This window comes from Carassius gibelio, chromosome A6, assembly GCF_023724105.1.
Source record: "Carassius gibelio isolate Cgi1373 ecotype wild population from Czech Republic chromosome A6, carGib1.2-hapl.c, whole genome shotgun sequence".
Taxonomy (NCBI): domain Eukaryota; kingdom Metazoa; phylum Chordata; class Actinopteri; order Cypriniformes; family Cyprinidae; genus Carassius; species Carassius gibelio.
This window is the reverse complement of record NC_068376.1, coordinates 10,949,211-10,966,471: the sequence shown is the minus strand read 5'-3', so window position 1 is coordinate 10,966,471 and position 17,261 is coordinate 10,949,211. Positions and strand designations below refer to the sequence as shown.

The 17,261-nt window shown below is 36.2% G+C and overlaps 1 protein-coding gene across 5 annotated transcripts in view; it reads right to left on the bottom strand.

Annotated features, from left to right (window-relative positions):
• Positions 1 to 1,289: 1,289 nt before the first annotated feature.
• rae1 (ribonucleic acid export 1) overlaps positions 1,290 to 17,261 on the bottom strand; it is a 32,076-nt gene continuing 16,104 nt past the window's right edge. Inside the window, exons 1-13 of one of the 5 annotated variants that reach the window (XM_052600724.1) lie at positions 13,155 to 13,287; positions 12,686 to 12,791; positions 12,505 to 12,609; positions 12,235 to 12,327; positions 7,743 to 7,829; positions 7,535 to 7,621; positions 7,255 to 7,326; positions 6,973 to 7,080; positions 5,319 to 5,425; positions 3,821 to 3,896; positions 3,477 to 3,671; positions 2,986 to 3,071; positions 1,290 to 1,551 (exon numbers count right to left, since the gene is read on the bottom strand). In XM_052600724.1, coding sequence (XP_052456684.1) covers position 1,551; positions 2,986 to 3,071; positions 3,477 to 3,671; positions 3,821 to 3,896; positions 5,319 to 5,425; positions 6,973 to 7,080; positions 7,255 to 7,326; positions 7,535 to 7,621; positions 7,743 to 7,829; positions 12,235 to 12,327; positions 12,505 to 12,609; positions 12,686 to 12,775 — 1,107 coding nt within the window. In that variant the 5' untranslated portion in view covers positions 12,776 to 12,791; positions 13,155 to 13,287 and the 3' untranslated portion in view covers positions 1,290 to 1,550. The other 4 variants (XM_052600725.1, XM_052600721.1, XM_052600722.1 and 1 more) reach the window with 4 other exon arrangements.

Sequence of the window (17,261 nt, the reverse complement as noted above, 5' to 3'; positions counted from 1 at the left end):
TCTACACTGCACAATCAAAATATTATTTACATGTGTTGTAATGAGAGAATTCAACTTTATAACTCGGCACAGAACAAAAACTGGTGTGTCTTGTAGACTTTAGATATTAGACAAAACCAGCATGTACTGTCATTAGAATGATGAAAATGTTTCATTTGAGTAAAGCCTGTAAGTCCCTTTAAGTGTTTATCTTCATTGAATATGTAACATTTTTCATGTGGTAACATCTAATTTATCTCATTTTATTAACCCCAAAATATCAACCAAATTAATCTATAACTACATTAGGTTACTGTGATCAAATTAAATTTAAGGATTAGATCAAGTAGAAATATACCCATAAACATTCACAGGTTAGCACTTCTTAAAAGTGTACCATAGATTCGACAATGTTTTTTTCTCTCTCATCATGCTCATTTTGCAGCCACTCTATTTGATCGCGCCCCTGATAATCAGATAGGTGTAAAGATTCATTGCGTGTACAGACCAGAGACCAGTTCCGTAAGCAAGGCAAAAGAACAAAAATAATTTTAGGCAATTTATGATATCCCAAAGCATATCCCAAGTACTGTATACTGGTTGCCCATTGCACAAGGTTCCCCAGCTGTGGTAACAACTTTGTTCCAGGACACCTGATACCATTTGCTAAGGGTGCAAGAAAAGACAAAGTGACAGAGGCTGTCAACATATTTGATTCAACTTCCATCCTCAGAAAGGACACTTTTTAAAAACTTTTTGACCATTACCAGTCCTACAACCTGCCAAATGCACCAGTGGCAAGTGAGCCTTTGTGAGCGCCTTCCAGGTTAAAAGGGTCACAAAAAACAAAGATAATAGAAATATCTTTTTAGAAAATCTATTTTTTTAAAAATGCAAATTCTTAGAAATATACTATTTGTATTCATGTTGGTGCAAACGGTTTTGAAAAGTTTTCCAGTATTTAAAAAAAAAAACCTTATGACTGTTATATTTACATTTAGTCTTTTTTTTTTTGTAGACATTTTACAACCTGAATTTTGCTATGTCATAAAAAGGTTAAATTACCTTTTTTGTCTCTGCATCTTTTTCGCACTACTTGACATGACTGACAAAAGTTTTAGAACTGCTTCAAAACAAAAATATGCAAAAATATTCAAGGTTTTTCATCAATTTCACTTTTTGACTTTATTCAATGCTTCATCGATGATAGTAGTTTTAAGGAACAATATGTATAGATTATACAAATACACTCCTACACCTATAAATACTTACAAGCCAATGAGACAACAGCAATGTCAAAATGCAGAGAATGCTTGAGACAGATTTATTATTGGTTACACAATCTGAGTATACACCAAGAAGAAAAATGTAAAGGTGTAAATGCATTTCCTTTGCAAGACAATATCAAGAAATAAGAGTTGCAAGTAACAATGAACTTTATGAAGAAAGAAAAAAGGTAAAAATTATGCAATTGCCATGCCACTGGTCCAGGTTTTAGCCAAATTGAGGTCTCTCTCCCATATCTACACACAAACGCAGGTCTTCCGAGATGTGATGCGAAGCTTGACAAATCTAAAGACAAGGAGGGGCAGGCGTCAGTCAATACAGCATTCTGATTTATTTTTGGTTTTGTTTTCCCCATGAACGAAAGAGCACACATGGCCAAAAGAAGCATAATTCTTTAACATTAATTACATGTGTATTCTGTGACAGGCCTATTCCAACGGTTTTTAAGTTTTACAGGTCATTCTCTTGTATTCAGAGATTTATCTAAAAAAAAAAATCAGTGACAAATTATCATAGATCTTCATCTGCATATAATATCCATGCACACAATCAAACACCTGTCACACCTGTACTAATCAATTTATCAGTACAAGAAAAGAAATGCAGGCACAGACTGTCATTTTCTTAAATCAGCCCTTTCATCTCGTATTAGTAAAATATTTCAATAAAAAAAATAAGACATCCAAAATAAAATATTCTTAAACTAATACTCCTTTGCACCACTTAAAATAATGAAAATTCAGCAGTATTTTAGCTTATATTCTGTATAACTGCACTGCACAGTGTCACGCAGAGCTGCATTTGCTACTGCAGCAAACAGCAGATGTTTCTAAAGACCTATGGTCTGACTCCCAAATATGTACGGAAAACTTTTCTTTGTAAATTATAACAATTTAAGCAGAATTTTCATCCAAGAAAACCAAAATCATAATCATTACAAGCATGCTTCCCTGTAGAATACCAGTAGAAAAGTAATTTATGCTTTAGAAATCTTTCCATTCACAGCTTATGTCATGTCTTTTCAATTATTTACATAAAATGTAAATGTTTAATCAGATTTGAGACTTTTCAAAATGTTGAGTGTTAAATAAAAAATTGAGTACTGAATCATTCTCTTCAATTCATTATTTGACTAAAGGAGTCACCTATTAGCTTCCAGTTAGAGAGTCAATACACAGTTAAGAGTGTGGAAAGTTATTTTCAAACTTATTTTCCCGATATTTGTATGGGAAATGTTGTATGTAGTTCAAAAGCCTATTTTTTAGCACACACACAATGATTATACATCAAGCCCTAAAAATTTCAAGAATTTAAGTGTAAATTACTAAACCACTGCAAAACAATTCATCACAAATAGTTACTTTTAGAAGGCTGACTTTTAATAATATGGCTTTCCAATATTAATAATAAAAATAAATAGTTCACCATTATAGTTAATCAGTGATCAATCCACTCCAATCCTGGACACTGAAAAATCAAACTGAAGTAGAACCTCATTTCTATATACCATTTAAAAAAAAAAAAAGAAAATATGTTTGTTTATTCAGAATTCATCCCTGTGAGCTAAGAGCAACTTATTAATGCATCATTAGATACCAAAGAAGGACTCCGAAAGAATCACAACTGCAAAGAAAGGAAAGTCAGTGCAAGTCAGGCAGCACATCTGCCCCTGCCCGGGGAAAGACACCTTCTCCATTGTAATGGATATCCTGCTCTCACCATTTCTTGTTCCGAGGCTTCAGTTCCTCAGCCGCATTCCTCAAGAAGATGTAATTCTTTTTCTGGGGATTGTAATATTCATGTCCCTGTGACACAAAGCAGAAGTAATAAAAGTAAGCAGAGATGACACTGATTGTTAGTTCACAAAAAAAAAAAAAAAAAAAAAGGATGAAAAGATAAAATCTTCAGTCAGTTCCTAGTAACCAGCGTTATACCAGATCATGCAGGCAAAAAACAAAAACAAAAAAAAGAACTTTTAAATGGCCGTAAAAAAATTTGTTGATTGATTTACTTAGATTTTTTTTTCCCCAGTTGAACGATAAAAACATTGACAATCAATGACAGTGTGCCAAGTTCACCTTCAACAACAATGATTCAAGACCCCTGGATTCTGTTTAATTTCACTGCACTCTGTCTGGCTATTTTTTAACAAAAGAATGCATTCTTGTTAACAATGACATTCAAATATAACATATGTATTGAGATTGTACCTTAGACCAGTCATAGCTGGAAGCATAGGCAAATATGTTCCCATTGTTATTGAAGCAACAAGCGGTTATTGGTTGATCTAATTGTTCAGAGGTCTTCAGCTTAGTGCGGGCATCTTTATCCCAGAAACTGAAGCGCCCATCAGATCCTACTGTCGCCAGAGTGCCATGGACAGGGTGAAAGGAGATAGCATTCACCTACAACAGAGAAACAAACAGCAAGTCCACAGTTTCTGTTTATTATACAAGTACTATTTACTGAATACTGTCATTCATAACCTCAGACTAGACTAAATGCCCAAGCAATCCACTGCATTTCAAAAATACACAAAACCTAGAAAACTCACAGCATAAATATCTTGGGGTGTGGCAGTATTGGTTCCATTGGACCTGTGGCACTTAAAGGTGAAATTGTCCTTGGCTCTGAGTTAAAAGATAACAAACATATTGAATATTACACTCAAAAATAAATGCTGCTTGTTCAAGTTAATTGAAACATTTGCGTCACAACTTTCATATTTCATAATGCTCATAATGTGCTTAAAATTTGTAAAATGTAACTTAGAATTTTTTGTAGGGACTAGATTAGGGTTGCTGTGATGGTTGGTGATACTGGTGTTAAGCCGCAACACTGTTTACGTCACTTGCCCACCACCATCTTTTTAATTTTTATAGTAGTAAAAATCATTTAGTTTAGTTATGGAACAGACACTAATATTAAATGATTAGTAGATTAGGTGTATATGACTTCATTTCAGACGAATCCAGTCGGAGTTGTATTAAAAATTGTCTTTGAGCTTTCAAGCTGTTTAGTGGCACTCAGTGGGTGTCTCAGTGCATCAATCCAAAAGAAGTTAAATAAAAAGCACCCATCCATAAAAAAATCAAAAAAAAAAACAAGTGTGTCTCACACGGCTCCGGGAGGTGAGCCTCCTGTAGACCTCCTGTTGCGAATCGATGCTATTTTGTAAGAACATTTTTTTGTAAGAAAAATATACATTTTCAAAATGTAATATTCACTTTAATGTAGCTTGCGCCAACAGTTGTACACGGAAGCAGTTCCAGGAAGATGTATGAGGTCTGTGTTGCCCATGTGTGTCTCGTGAAAACAAACGTTTGTTAACAGGAGCAAAGGAAGCAAAGTTTCCTTACTTTAGCAAAGGAAAACCAGTCTCCTCTTAACTTAAATCGAAATCCTCCGACATTCTTCTTTACAAATCCTTGTTTTGTACTTCTAATTAGCGACCATTGTTTTGTTTTGATCTATTCCCTGCACTTCTGTGTTCGTCACTCCTAAGCGGCTCATGCGCCAAGCCGACCTCATACGTCACCCGGTTATTTTTCTTACAAAAACTCTTGGATTCGCTACAGAAGAATTTTTTTTTTTTACTTAGTACTGACTTACATGACTAACTTATATTTTACCTAAAAGACATTTACATATAGTAAATGTGAAAAAATAAGAAAAAATACATTGAATTTATAAAAATGACCACACTCGAAAGTTTACGCTTGATTCTTAATGCTGGGTTGTTACCTGGATGATCCACAGTTTTTTGTTTTTTTTGATGTACATTTTTCAGAGAATTTCTCTTAACTGAATGTGATTGTTTTTAACATGCCATTCTTTTATTGTTACCTTACACAACTTTAGTTGGTTCAACATAACATTTTTAGTTTGCACTTGTTTTAGTCTCGCTGTACAGACCTAAACTAATTGGCGTGGAAATGTTTTCCTTAATTTAAGTTAAACTTTTTTTAGTGTACTGTGTTAGCTGTTATCTTTTTTTTAAAACCAGCAATTAATTATTTGCGGATTGTAAAAGAGATCAGATACAGACTCACGGGTTAGGTGGATTTATGTAATGAATGGCAACTCGTCCCTCAATACTGCCCAGTGCAAAACCAGTAGGTTTACTCTGCTTGTCCTTAAAGATAGCCACACAGCGGTGCTGTTAAAAAAAATGCACAAGTTAAAATACACCTAAATGGTTAACAACAATATCTGCAGAGGAGAACATTAAAATAATGGTGAAAATGGGCTACGAATCAACACAAAAACAGGGTTGAGAACTTACACAGGGGAAACTATGGAGATCTTAGCGAACTAAAGCTTCAGTGTGGGTGAGTAAAAATCAACACATTTCCAATGAGAAAATCACTTAATTCCTGCCAATTCATACACAACTATTTAAAATTGATATTTTTTTTCATGAGTGAGTTTGTGCTGCGTAATAATCAATAAATATAAACATTTTATAAATAGTAATTTAAATAGTGTATAACATGAGATCCAGTTTGACGACGAAAGAAAATATCTTTCAGGATTTAACGTTTTGTGCATTTGCACAATGTCACATACATAGCAAGTTCATCTATTTGAATTGGGATTAAACTAACAAAAATAATTATTACATGGCTATGTGGAATACTTGATTCTGATTTGTCAGTCACAACATCCCTCGATAACAACCAGTAAAAGCGGATCACAGAGGGTCACCCGGGTAACTGAAGTCGGCCCTATACTCTTGCTAAGAACTGTTTTTCTTGGAGGAAGCTAATAAGTTTTTCTTGGTGGTAGCTAATAAAATATGAAAACTCAATTCAATATTACGTGTACAATTATTTAGTCATACTTGTATCGCGGACTGGCTCTCTCGTTACATACAAACTCAGCTGCCATTTTGCAACAACTGTTTTGTACACTATAATGGATTTGGAATAACTAACAAACTGGCTTATGACCCAATCAATGAATTGTCTTTACAGTTTTTATTACAGTTTACTTTGTATCTAAATAAGGTTTAAATTTGTTAACCACATTTAATGAATGAAGTAACATTAACACCACATTTGTTACAGTATTTATTAATTTTTGCTAATGTTAGTTAATAAAATTGCAGCTGTTCATTGTTAGTCCATGTTAGTCTAGGTCCATTAAATATCAATGACAGATAAAACTTTTGATTTTAATAATGTGTAAGTAAATATTGGAATGGAGATCAACTATGATTAATAAATGCTACATAAGTATTTTTCATTATTATGTTCTTAACTAATGTTAACAACTTACATTATTGTAAAGTGTAACTACATAAATATTGTGACAAAACACAACTAAAAGGTAACATTATTCTTCTAATTTGTTTGCTACAATAATAAAACGCAGTAATTCCATATTTTATGTCAAATGCTAATTCAAACCCAATATTTTTCATCCTCCTAAGCCAGTGTTGGTATCCAAACAGTTGATAAGCACCATTGACTTCCACAGAAGGAAAGAAAAATATGATGGAAGTCAATTGTGCTTATCAACTGTTCAGATAGCAACATTTTTCAAAATATCTTCTTGTGTGTTCAACAGAAGAAAGAAACTCATGCAGGTTTGGAACAAGTGGAGGGTGTGTTAAAGACGACATAATTTTTATTCTGGAAGTAAATTACTCCTTCAAGTCTTTAAATTGCAATGCAATTACTTCAAAAATAAACCAACACTGACCTGATGCTTCAGAGGTGACTCTATTCGTCGAAACTCTGAAGGTTGATTTTCCAACTGATAAACAATGAGACCACGTTCTGCAGTGGCTACAACGGCCATAGGATATACCTATAAAAGAAAAAGACATCCATAAAAAGCTTTCAGAATATAATCCCAGCAAAAGACAATGTTAGGGCTCAGATGCCCACTTTACTCCAAACACACAAACAACACCCACATGAAAATTTCAGACAAGAGCGGTCCAAACTGATACTACAACAAATTCAAATCAAACTCCTTTACCACATCTGCACAGTAACACCTCTCTGGCATCTGCAGAGACATCATGGGATTTGGGGAACGTGTATCCCAAAACTGTCAAAAATGAGAGGCAGAGAAACAGCTGTTAATTTATTCTAGACCAAGGCTGCAATATTTAGTCATATTTTGTAATTATTTTAATCAAACACTGCACACTGAACTGTGACATAATAATTGTTTAACACTAAACATTATTAAAAACTAGCCCATATCTTGATTTCAACTGTGCACTCCCAAAGATTGTGAGGATGGGTTCCAGCACCTTCAGTGTCTTGTCCCAGCTCCCAGTCATAACACAGCTGTAGTTTGGAGCTTTAATCCAGTGAATTGTCCTGATTGGGCCTTCATGCTGGTCAACAGAAAAGATTGTAGGACCTGTTAATTATACTGTAAACCAACACTACTAAAATACATATAAAGTATGAGCTCAGCATAAGAATATTTTTTAGGAATACAAATTAACTGCTTACTTGTGCTATCTGAATGGTCTGATTGCTGTTCAGATCCCACATCTTGGCAGTTTTGTCACAGGAGGCTGTAAAGACTTTACTGCCATCCTGTTAACAAAATAAGCAAAATCAGGTAAGAAGATGCCTCATTTCAGGAAGTAGTAGCCATTCAAAAAGAATAAAGAACATAGGGATATTCGGTTCTACTTCTATTTGTGTAGAACAACAATTCTGACCTGAATACCTACTTGCAACCATGCAAAAAAGAAATATATATTTGATTTATAAAATCACAACCCTGTTACAACTGTGCTCATGTATATCAGTTTTTCAGCAACAGTATAGAGAGCAGGGGACCTCAAACAGCAGAACAGCTTGGTTCCAACTGGACTCTGAGACATAATGACAATGATAACACCATTTTACGGTTTCAAGTGAGCAGAACAGCAAAACAAAAAACTCTGTGTTGTTTATTGTAATGACCTTTTGGGCTATATACACTAATATTTGTATATAGCAAGCACTATAAGAGCTACAGATTAGGGCTGTATATTGCCAAGAATCTGGCAATACGATACAGATCACGAAACAGGGGTTGCAATACAAAATATAGTGATACACTGCAATACTGTAAGCAAGGTGATACATTGGGATATTTATTATTTTAAGAATAGTTTATATTGTAAGGAAAGCTGTCATTAAGAACACCACCATATGAAAACCTTCCCAATAAATAAATAAATCAAAATTGTTTAACCAGAACACAGTGGGATCTGCATTTGCAATAATCAATCCCTGTAACATTCAACATTACTGAACCAATTTCTGTGCAGTACGGGTGATAAATTAAAGTGCTTGGATCCTTTAATAAAATAAAATAATATAAAAAACAAAGGCATAATTTGAAAAACTAAGCCTTGTGCATTATACTGAATAATATTCTGTATATGTTACAGTTGGTTTGATACCTTTAGATCAAATGATGTTGTCGTTTAATGGATTTATATTATTGCATACTTATTATAAAACACATAAAATGGTAATTCAAAAAAATGGAACTTAGTCATAATATATAATATAAATGTTATTGCACAGAGTTAGTTTGGGCTCAAAACATAACAGCTACAAAGATCTTAATTGGCAAAAAAAAAAAAAAGTATGTTTTGAATGTTAAACGTCAAACTAACTTTACCGCTGTCGAAAAATGCGATGTGAGCACTGCACCAACTGCACAAAACACCCGCAAAATGAGAGAAAGCTGCAGCCGAGGGATGACCCTACTGCCTATGGCTGCGCCCCGCACGAGTCTCTCCACACTGGTTACAGCAAGTGGCAAAACCGAGGCAGTGCACCAGTCCCACAGTGGACATTACCACAAAAGCCCAAATGATGGTACACTTCAACGTTGTACACCAAAACATAAACTGGGACAAATCTTTCACCCTCAATTACTAGCAGCGAACTACATTAATGCTAACATTACTTACATAAACTGCCATGATTATTATTTTTTTAATATCAATATTACGTTTTTGAGAATCTATACAGTATCGTTAAATAAAGTATTGCGATACTCACGTTTATCGATATTTTCTTACACCCCTACTACAGATGATGCAATTATTTTAACAACAGTCAGAAACACAGAGAGCAGCAAAATAGTTTAATACTTTTGCTAAAACACTGCAGAATGAGAATGGAGCAAAAACAATCACGTTTGTCCGTCACACATAAGACACTGACCTTTCAAATAATCCAAGACTTTTGTTTCCACCTACATTTAGCATTATTTAGCAGCATGTTATAAAATAGCTTTTCATAAAAAGACAATGTTAAAATTATTTGTAGATGGCAAGGAAAGGCAACTAAAAATGTGAAATTACTTCACTCCAGATTAAGATGTTTTAATTATTGATTTTAGTAGATACTTATTTTAAGCAAAAAATAAAAACAGTCCAGACTTTAAGAGGGAAAACAATGAAACCCCATCCAGCAGCTTTTCTCAGTCATATGGCCTTCTGCCATAGGTTTCTAAATGTAGAAATGTTAATAACCTGATAAAACAACATTTTTGTATTCATATCCAATTGGGCTCAACTAAAGATTTTTTAATTTTTTTGGTAGAAGAATTCTCAGGCCTCATCTACACGGAGACTCGTTTCTGTGAATATGAACAATTATTTTTATCAGATAGGCATTGCGTCCACACGAATCCAGTGTTTTCGGAAGGTGAAACTGCTATTTTTTTTAAACCAGGTCCTAGAGTGGATAAATCTGATAACGCCGTCTTTGCGTTTTCGTGTAGGGCCATCCATATATTTTCTGAAATTATAATGTCATTACCCCACATGTCGACCCTAGTCAGACACCGCTACATCCCGTAAGAGCAATGGCAACAATGGTTTGTATACAGCATGCAAGGTTTATGCGCATGCTCCAAGTCGTCGTCTTCATTTTTGGTGCATCTCTGTGGCAAAATTACAGCGCCACATACTGATCTGGCATGTAGACTACATGTTTTTCAGTCAGTTTCACTGGTTTTGTGCAGATATTTCTAGATATGACACCGTGTTTATGGGAGTTTTTTTTAGAACAAGGGAAAAAAAGATTGGATTGGGGTAAGCTCCAGCTTCGCGTGGACGTAGCCTCAGACTTCATTGTTGATGAGCATTTTGACCTTAGGATTTTCTTTTCTTTTACAAAATACTATTGCTGCCCAAACAGAAATGTATAACGATTCCAAAAAAAAGTATTATCCAGACCTCCACTGGAAAGGAGGTATAGATACCGGACCTCTTAGATCTTTAGTGGTAAATTCTAACAGCAATAAACAAGCATAAATAGGCATAACAACCTAGCATCAGAGGCGGTATTGATGCTTTTAACCAGCATTAGCAGCTTTTTTCAATCGGTGTTCTGGGGTTGAGCACAATACCAATTTGGGGATTTTACTAAATTGTGTCCAGTGATACAAGTACAGATAGGCATACATATATTTTCATTAAAATATAAATTTTGTTGAAGAATGGTGGTTGGCTGGAATTCCTGGTGGAATGACCTGCCCAACTCAATCTGAGCAGAGTCCTTAGCCATCTTCAAGAATCAACTAAAAACACATTTCTACCATATTTATTTGACCCTCTGACTCTAGTCATCTCCATTCTAATTCTTTTCTAAAAATAAAAATTCAAAAATAAAAAATAACTTGACCCTTTTAGATTTCATTTGCTGCTTTTCTTAAAAAAAAAAAAAAACTAACACTAGTGTTCTAATCTTTTTGTATTCTATCTGTTGTCTTTTCATTTAATATACAATTAGCAAAAGTAAAAAAAGACCTCTAACACTAGCTTGCTCTATTCTTTTCTATTCTATCGGTTTTCTTTTAAAAATAAAACATGGAAGAAATGATGTGTGATTAAACCTTAAAAAAAAAAATGTGATTTTCTTTCTAATTTGGAGTTCTCCTGCAAAATTAAATCAGCATCTCCATAAAGCTTGTCAGCAGATGGAAGCATAAAGTGCTACAAAATCTCCTGGTAGATGGCTAGACTGACTCTGGACTTGATAAAACACAATGGACCAACCCCAGCAGACGTCACGGCACCCAAATTATCAGAAACTTCACACTGGATTTCACGCTGCTTGGATTCTGTGCCTCTCCAGTCTTCCTCCCGATTCCAGATCTTGATTTCCAAATGAAATGTTAATTTTCATCTGAAAAGAGGACTGTGGTCCATTGAGAAACAGTCCAGTTCTTTTTCTCCTTACCCCAGGTGAAGGGTAACGCATCTAACGGTTTTTCTGGTTCAGGAGTGGCTTGGTTCTAGTATTGTGAAAGCTGTAGCCCTTTTCCTGAAGACGTCTAAGCATGGTGAGTCTTGATGCACTGACTCCGGCCTCAGTCAATTCCTTGTGATGCTCTACCAAGTTTTTGAATTGGTTTTTCCTAACAATCTGTAAATAACACTGTCATGGTCATTCCTGTTGTCCATGCACGTTTTCCTGCCACACTATTTTTTTCTTTCAGTCAACTTTCTATGAATATATTTTGATACAGCACTCTGTGAACAGCCAGCCCTTTTAGCAATGAACTTCTGTGGCTTACCCTCGTGGTGAAGGGTGCTGATGATTGTCTTCTGGACAACTGTCAAGTCAGTAGTCTTTCTCATAATTGAGATTGCATGTTCTAAACTAGCCCAAGAGGTACCCAGTATTTATATTCAAAATTACTAAAACAAATCGAGCTCAAAGTGGAATATTAAAATTTTTTTAGACAGTTAATTTTTCATTTTCCTAAGCTGTAAGTCATAATCATCAGAATTCAAACAAAAAAACATCTTGAAATATTTGAATCTAGAATATAAGAAAGTTTGCTTTTTTAAATTAAAATTACAAAAAATAAAGCCCTTTTCCATTATATTCTAGTTTTTTTAGATGCATCTGTAAATGTAAATGGCTTTAGTAAATGGCTTTAATTAGGCCACTAATATTAATAATGTGTGAAAGATCTTACATCACTCCAGCACACATCCAGCACTGGACCTGTGTGCATCTGCTGGGCTTTAGGGACAGTCTGACCATTATCTTGAACCTCCCAGCAACGCACCTGTGTATATGCAATACATGCCAATATATCAGTTACAAACTGACAGAAAGGTTCTTTTAACACATCTGTAAGATATATTTCAACAACTATAAATTAGATGCAATAACATATTTATATTGGGATTTTTTTTAGGATAAGAGATTAAGAATAAGAGAAATGGCGATGTCAAAGGCTTACGTCATTGGCCCATGAGCCTCCGATGAGAAAGTTTCCAGGCATTGTAGGAGGACTGAATGCCAAGCAGCTTATGCTGTCATCGGGTGGAGATGTAACTTCAACATCCTGTTATCAACGACACCTCAAATGAATTAACATGAACAGAAGCTTATTTGCAGGTATAATATATTTCTGTGTATACCTTCATTGGATTATGACTGTCTGTGGTGGTGTTGCCAAATACACCTGTTACCCCGGACCCAAAGCCCGTGTTCGTCCCGAATAAACTCATTTTAGTCTGTTAAGAGCTGATCAAACAAGAAGTAATCAGATCATATCAACATCATATTCCAAACAATATTAACACGTGACAACAACAATTCCTACATTGTTTCAGATTGATTTAATGTTAATATTAACAAACCGCTACCACACTTTAAGTGTCCAAAATCAATCTGTTTGTCAGATTATGAAGTGAAATACTAAATTCTACTTCACGTCGACAATGCATACAACGACAGACCGTGAAATCGTGTTTCAGTAGCCTTCAGCAAATGCAATTAAATTATAGGCCCGAGCAGTCTCTACATTAAATACAATGAGCTATTAAAATATCTCAATCAACTAAATCACTAACTGCCGTATAAAAATTTGATTATTCCCATACGAACCGGTTCCCGCTTCAAACGATAGACACAAACACGCACTGCTGTAGTAGGCACTTCCGTCGCTCTTGCCGAGGACGTGCTTTGATGACGTCATCAAATAGTTTCCAAACATATTTTTTTCTTTTTCTTTTTCTTTTCTTTTATTTACATTACAGTATTTCTGCCGAGAACAAAGAACATAAAAAAGCATATCTTTTTACTGATATTGAGATATTCAGGGGAAGTATGTTTACAATGAAAGTCCAAAAAAAGATTACGTTTTAAATAAATAAATAAATAAATAACAGGCGCCCAAGAAACATGAGACGTCTGCCTAGGACACTTTCTGCGTACGTCGCTAACTCCGTTAGCTGGATTTGATTGTAAATGATTTGGCATGATATTAGATTATTTGTTCAAAAAATACCCGAGACCACTTGAATAGTTTTGAATGGGGAAAAATAATAGACAGTAAAAGAAATGGACACAGCGACCCCATTGGATTCAACGCAAACAAGTGAAGTCAATAGAGCATCACAGCCCGAGAGAGCTGGTGCCGGTGTCCTGACATTTTATCCTACCCTGTCAGATTTTCCTACGCGGGTTTACTGCGCACGCGCACATCAATATCGCGTCCTTTGTCTCGTGCTAAACAACGATATTTAATGTATCTGCATTACTGTAAGGGTAGTTTTAGGGCTGGGGTAGTTGTAGACGTTAATAAAAACGCAATCTAATTGGTAGAAAATAATATTTATTGTTGGTTTCCTGTAACTGTATCCCTTTTAGCTATAACCGCGAATATAACACATAATTACTGTATTTGCAGTACTGTAAGGGTATGATTAGGGTTGTGGTAGGTGTAGACGTTAATAAACCATAACTTTACAGTAGAATTTTCGTTGTGGAATTGTACTACCCACTGTTTTGGTGGGAGGTAGGAAAATCTGACAGCGTAGGACAAATCGACAGAACACCTGAAATAAATTTCCCATTCATTTCTCCCATTGACTTTCGGAAAAATCTGTATCTAAAGAGTTTTAGAGCATGTCTGAGGATAACCAGCAAAGGCTGAACTCGAGTTGCCAGGCAAAAACGCAACAGGTTTTTTTTTTCTTTTTTTCTTTCTATTAATGATCTTCAGTCTTCCCAGACCTTCATGGGTTTTAACCAGACAGTTACACGAGTTCCACCAATCAGATGCGTCACTGTGGGATTGTTCAGGATTGTGGGTAATGAAGTACTTATCCAAGACATCGCGAATAAAACTTGGACTTGGGCGTCGTGACCATAGACAGTAAAAGAAATGGATACAGTGACCCCATTAGATTCAATGGAGACAAAAGGAAGTCAATTAGAAGCACGTACTTCCTGGGGGTCTGGCGTACTGCAGACTCAAACTGAGCTTGATGACGTAGATGTCACGTGTGCAACCTGTAAGTCTCCTAATCGCTGTGCAAAGAGAAATCTGAATCACCCACCGAATCTTTCAGAGAAGGCGAGAGTGAACAGGAGCAAATTTTGGTAAGTATCTTGATTAATTATCTCCCTGAACTTCATGCCCCCACGTCCCCCCGATTGCCTCATAGACAGTAAAAGATTGCCTGCTAGCCTTTCCTCCTGTCCATACGGTAATTTCTCTACTGTGCAACAGAGAGTCATTGGTTATGACACAATCGTTAGCCTATTTTTTTACAAAAACTGCTTCTACGGGACCATAACGTAAGATACAAGGTAATGGAGCCTTTTATACATTTTGGTGTTTTTTCAGAAATAAATAATGGACAAATGGAGTCTTTAAATGCCTCAGATGTAAAGTTATTCGCTGTCAAAGTGACGCCAAAATGAATGGGAGTAAATGGAATGCTAACAGCAGGTGGTAATACGCTAGCCAATGGCGGCGCCCAGGGGTGCTTCAAAAAATTATGAAACCCTGCCCACCTGGTCGTGACGTCATTACTTGGCGTGGCCGTCAAGTTGATGGCCTCCTTTACTGCTACTCGGACTACTGCGCAGTGTTTAGACATACTCCCTCCCATCCGTGTGTCTTCTTAATTTGATTAATTAAAAATCTATTTCAACCATGGTAAACCGTTGCTGTATTGTGGGGTGTAATAGCGCAACACATAATCGCAATGGGGAAAATAAAATGAGAATGGATTAACTTTATACCGCTTTCCTGCTTGGAGGCACGACCACGGAGACCATAACATCTGAATATTAATTTATATGGCTTAAGTCAACATTGAAAATAAGGGAAATTTCTTGGGTTACTCATCCAAAATACAGGAAATTTCAACATTCATCTTTTTGTTGCTATCCCTCTGCTGACAACTAAAATTCGTACTACAAAACTGCTGCATTAACTAACATTCAGCGATTTGTGAAGCTAGGTTTAACGTGACTTTAGTTGCTCTCACAACAACCACGCTATCTTAAAAAGCCCAACATCACACTAAGGTTGCTTTCAAGTAAGCAAAACGATGCTTTGAAAACATCTGTTTCACTGGAAGGTCAAGGAGGAGCAACAGGACAACAACACAGAGACTTGACAGGTCCGATTGAAGGGCTAACGATAGGATATTTTAGGATATTTTACAGGAAAATACTAAAACGGGAAGACAGCGGGGAAAGAGCTCAAATACGTGAGAACCCCGGAAAAAACGGGAGGGTTGACAGCTACTAACTAAAACACATTGTTAAAAGTCCATGTGTGAATGGTTGTTAGCACTAACGATTACTAAACTAGCAGCTAGGTAGAGTGCAGCTTACCGGATTACTGTATACTGTTTACCACTGTTCCGGTTCTATGATTTGCAGCTCCCAACTCTGCTCTTCTCATTCAACTTGCTGTTATTTACATTCGCGAGGCCAGCAACATGGCCACCACATCCCAGAATGCAACTCGGCGCCCAAGCCCTATTAGAAGCACACACTTCCTGGGGGTCGAGCAAACTGCGCAGACTCAAACTGAGCTTGATGACGTACAGTAGATGTCGCGTGAGCAACCTGTCTGACAATTGTAAGTCTTCTAATCGCTGTGCCAAAAGAAATCAGAATCAACCACCGAATCTTGCAGATGTTGTTGAATAATTTTTTCCCGTTGCTTTTATGGACTCTCTATTGGCTTCTCTCTTGACTTTATGCCTCCACGTCCCCCCGATAGCCTCATAGACAGTAAAAGATTGCCTGCGAGCTTCTCCTCCTATCCATGCGGTAATTTCTCTACTGTGCGAGTCGCAGGTTATGACGCAATTGTTATACTACTTTTACAAAAACTGCTTCTACGGGGCCACAACGTAAGATACAAGCTAATGGGGCCTTTTATAAATTTTCGTGTTTCTTAAAAAATAATGAATGGAAAAATTGAGTATTTAAACGCCTCCGATGTAAAGTTATCAGAGATGTATAGTAACGAAGTAGAACTACTTCACTACTGTACTTAAGTACTAAAAGGCGGTATCTGTACTTTATTAGAGTATTATTTTTTTCTCCTACTTCTACTTTTACTTCAGTACATATTTTCGCTGAGTTTAATACTTTTACTCCGATATTTTTTTTTTATGTGCTGCATCGTTACTCGTTACAATTATAAAAATGTTACGAATCATTCCATTACAAACCCACATTACCACTGCCAGAACTGTAGATGGCAGGTTTTATGAAGCTGGCACATCATTGAGCGAATCAAGCGAGACCGCGCGTGCTGACTGAACTGCTGTGAAGAGAGAGATGAACACCGAGCCGAGCCAGATAATGACTCGTTCAAGAATCAAGAACCGGTTGCATCGGTTTTCGGATCACCAGTAGTTCTTTCTGATAGTTCGATTCAATAAACCAGTTGAAGAAAACAGTTCACCGGTTCTTTTGCGCTCAACGTAATGGCGTCATTGGCGTTGACTGCAAGCCTTCGGTTTAACTGGGCTCATAACATTAGCACAGAATCAGTTCAGAATCAATCACCAAAAGAACCAGTTCGGTTCAGACACTCTGTGTGTCAGTATGCTTCACGCTGAATCACACATGCGCAGTATCATCAGCTCCTCTGTACACGAATCGGACGCGTCTGACAGAAACGGTTCTTTACTCATGAACGAGTCAGTCTGTTGTTCGTTATCTGGCTCGGCTCGG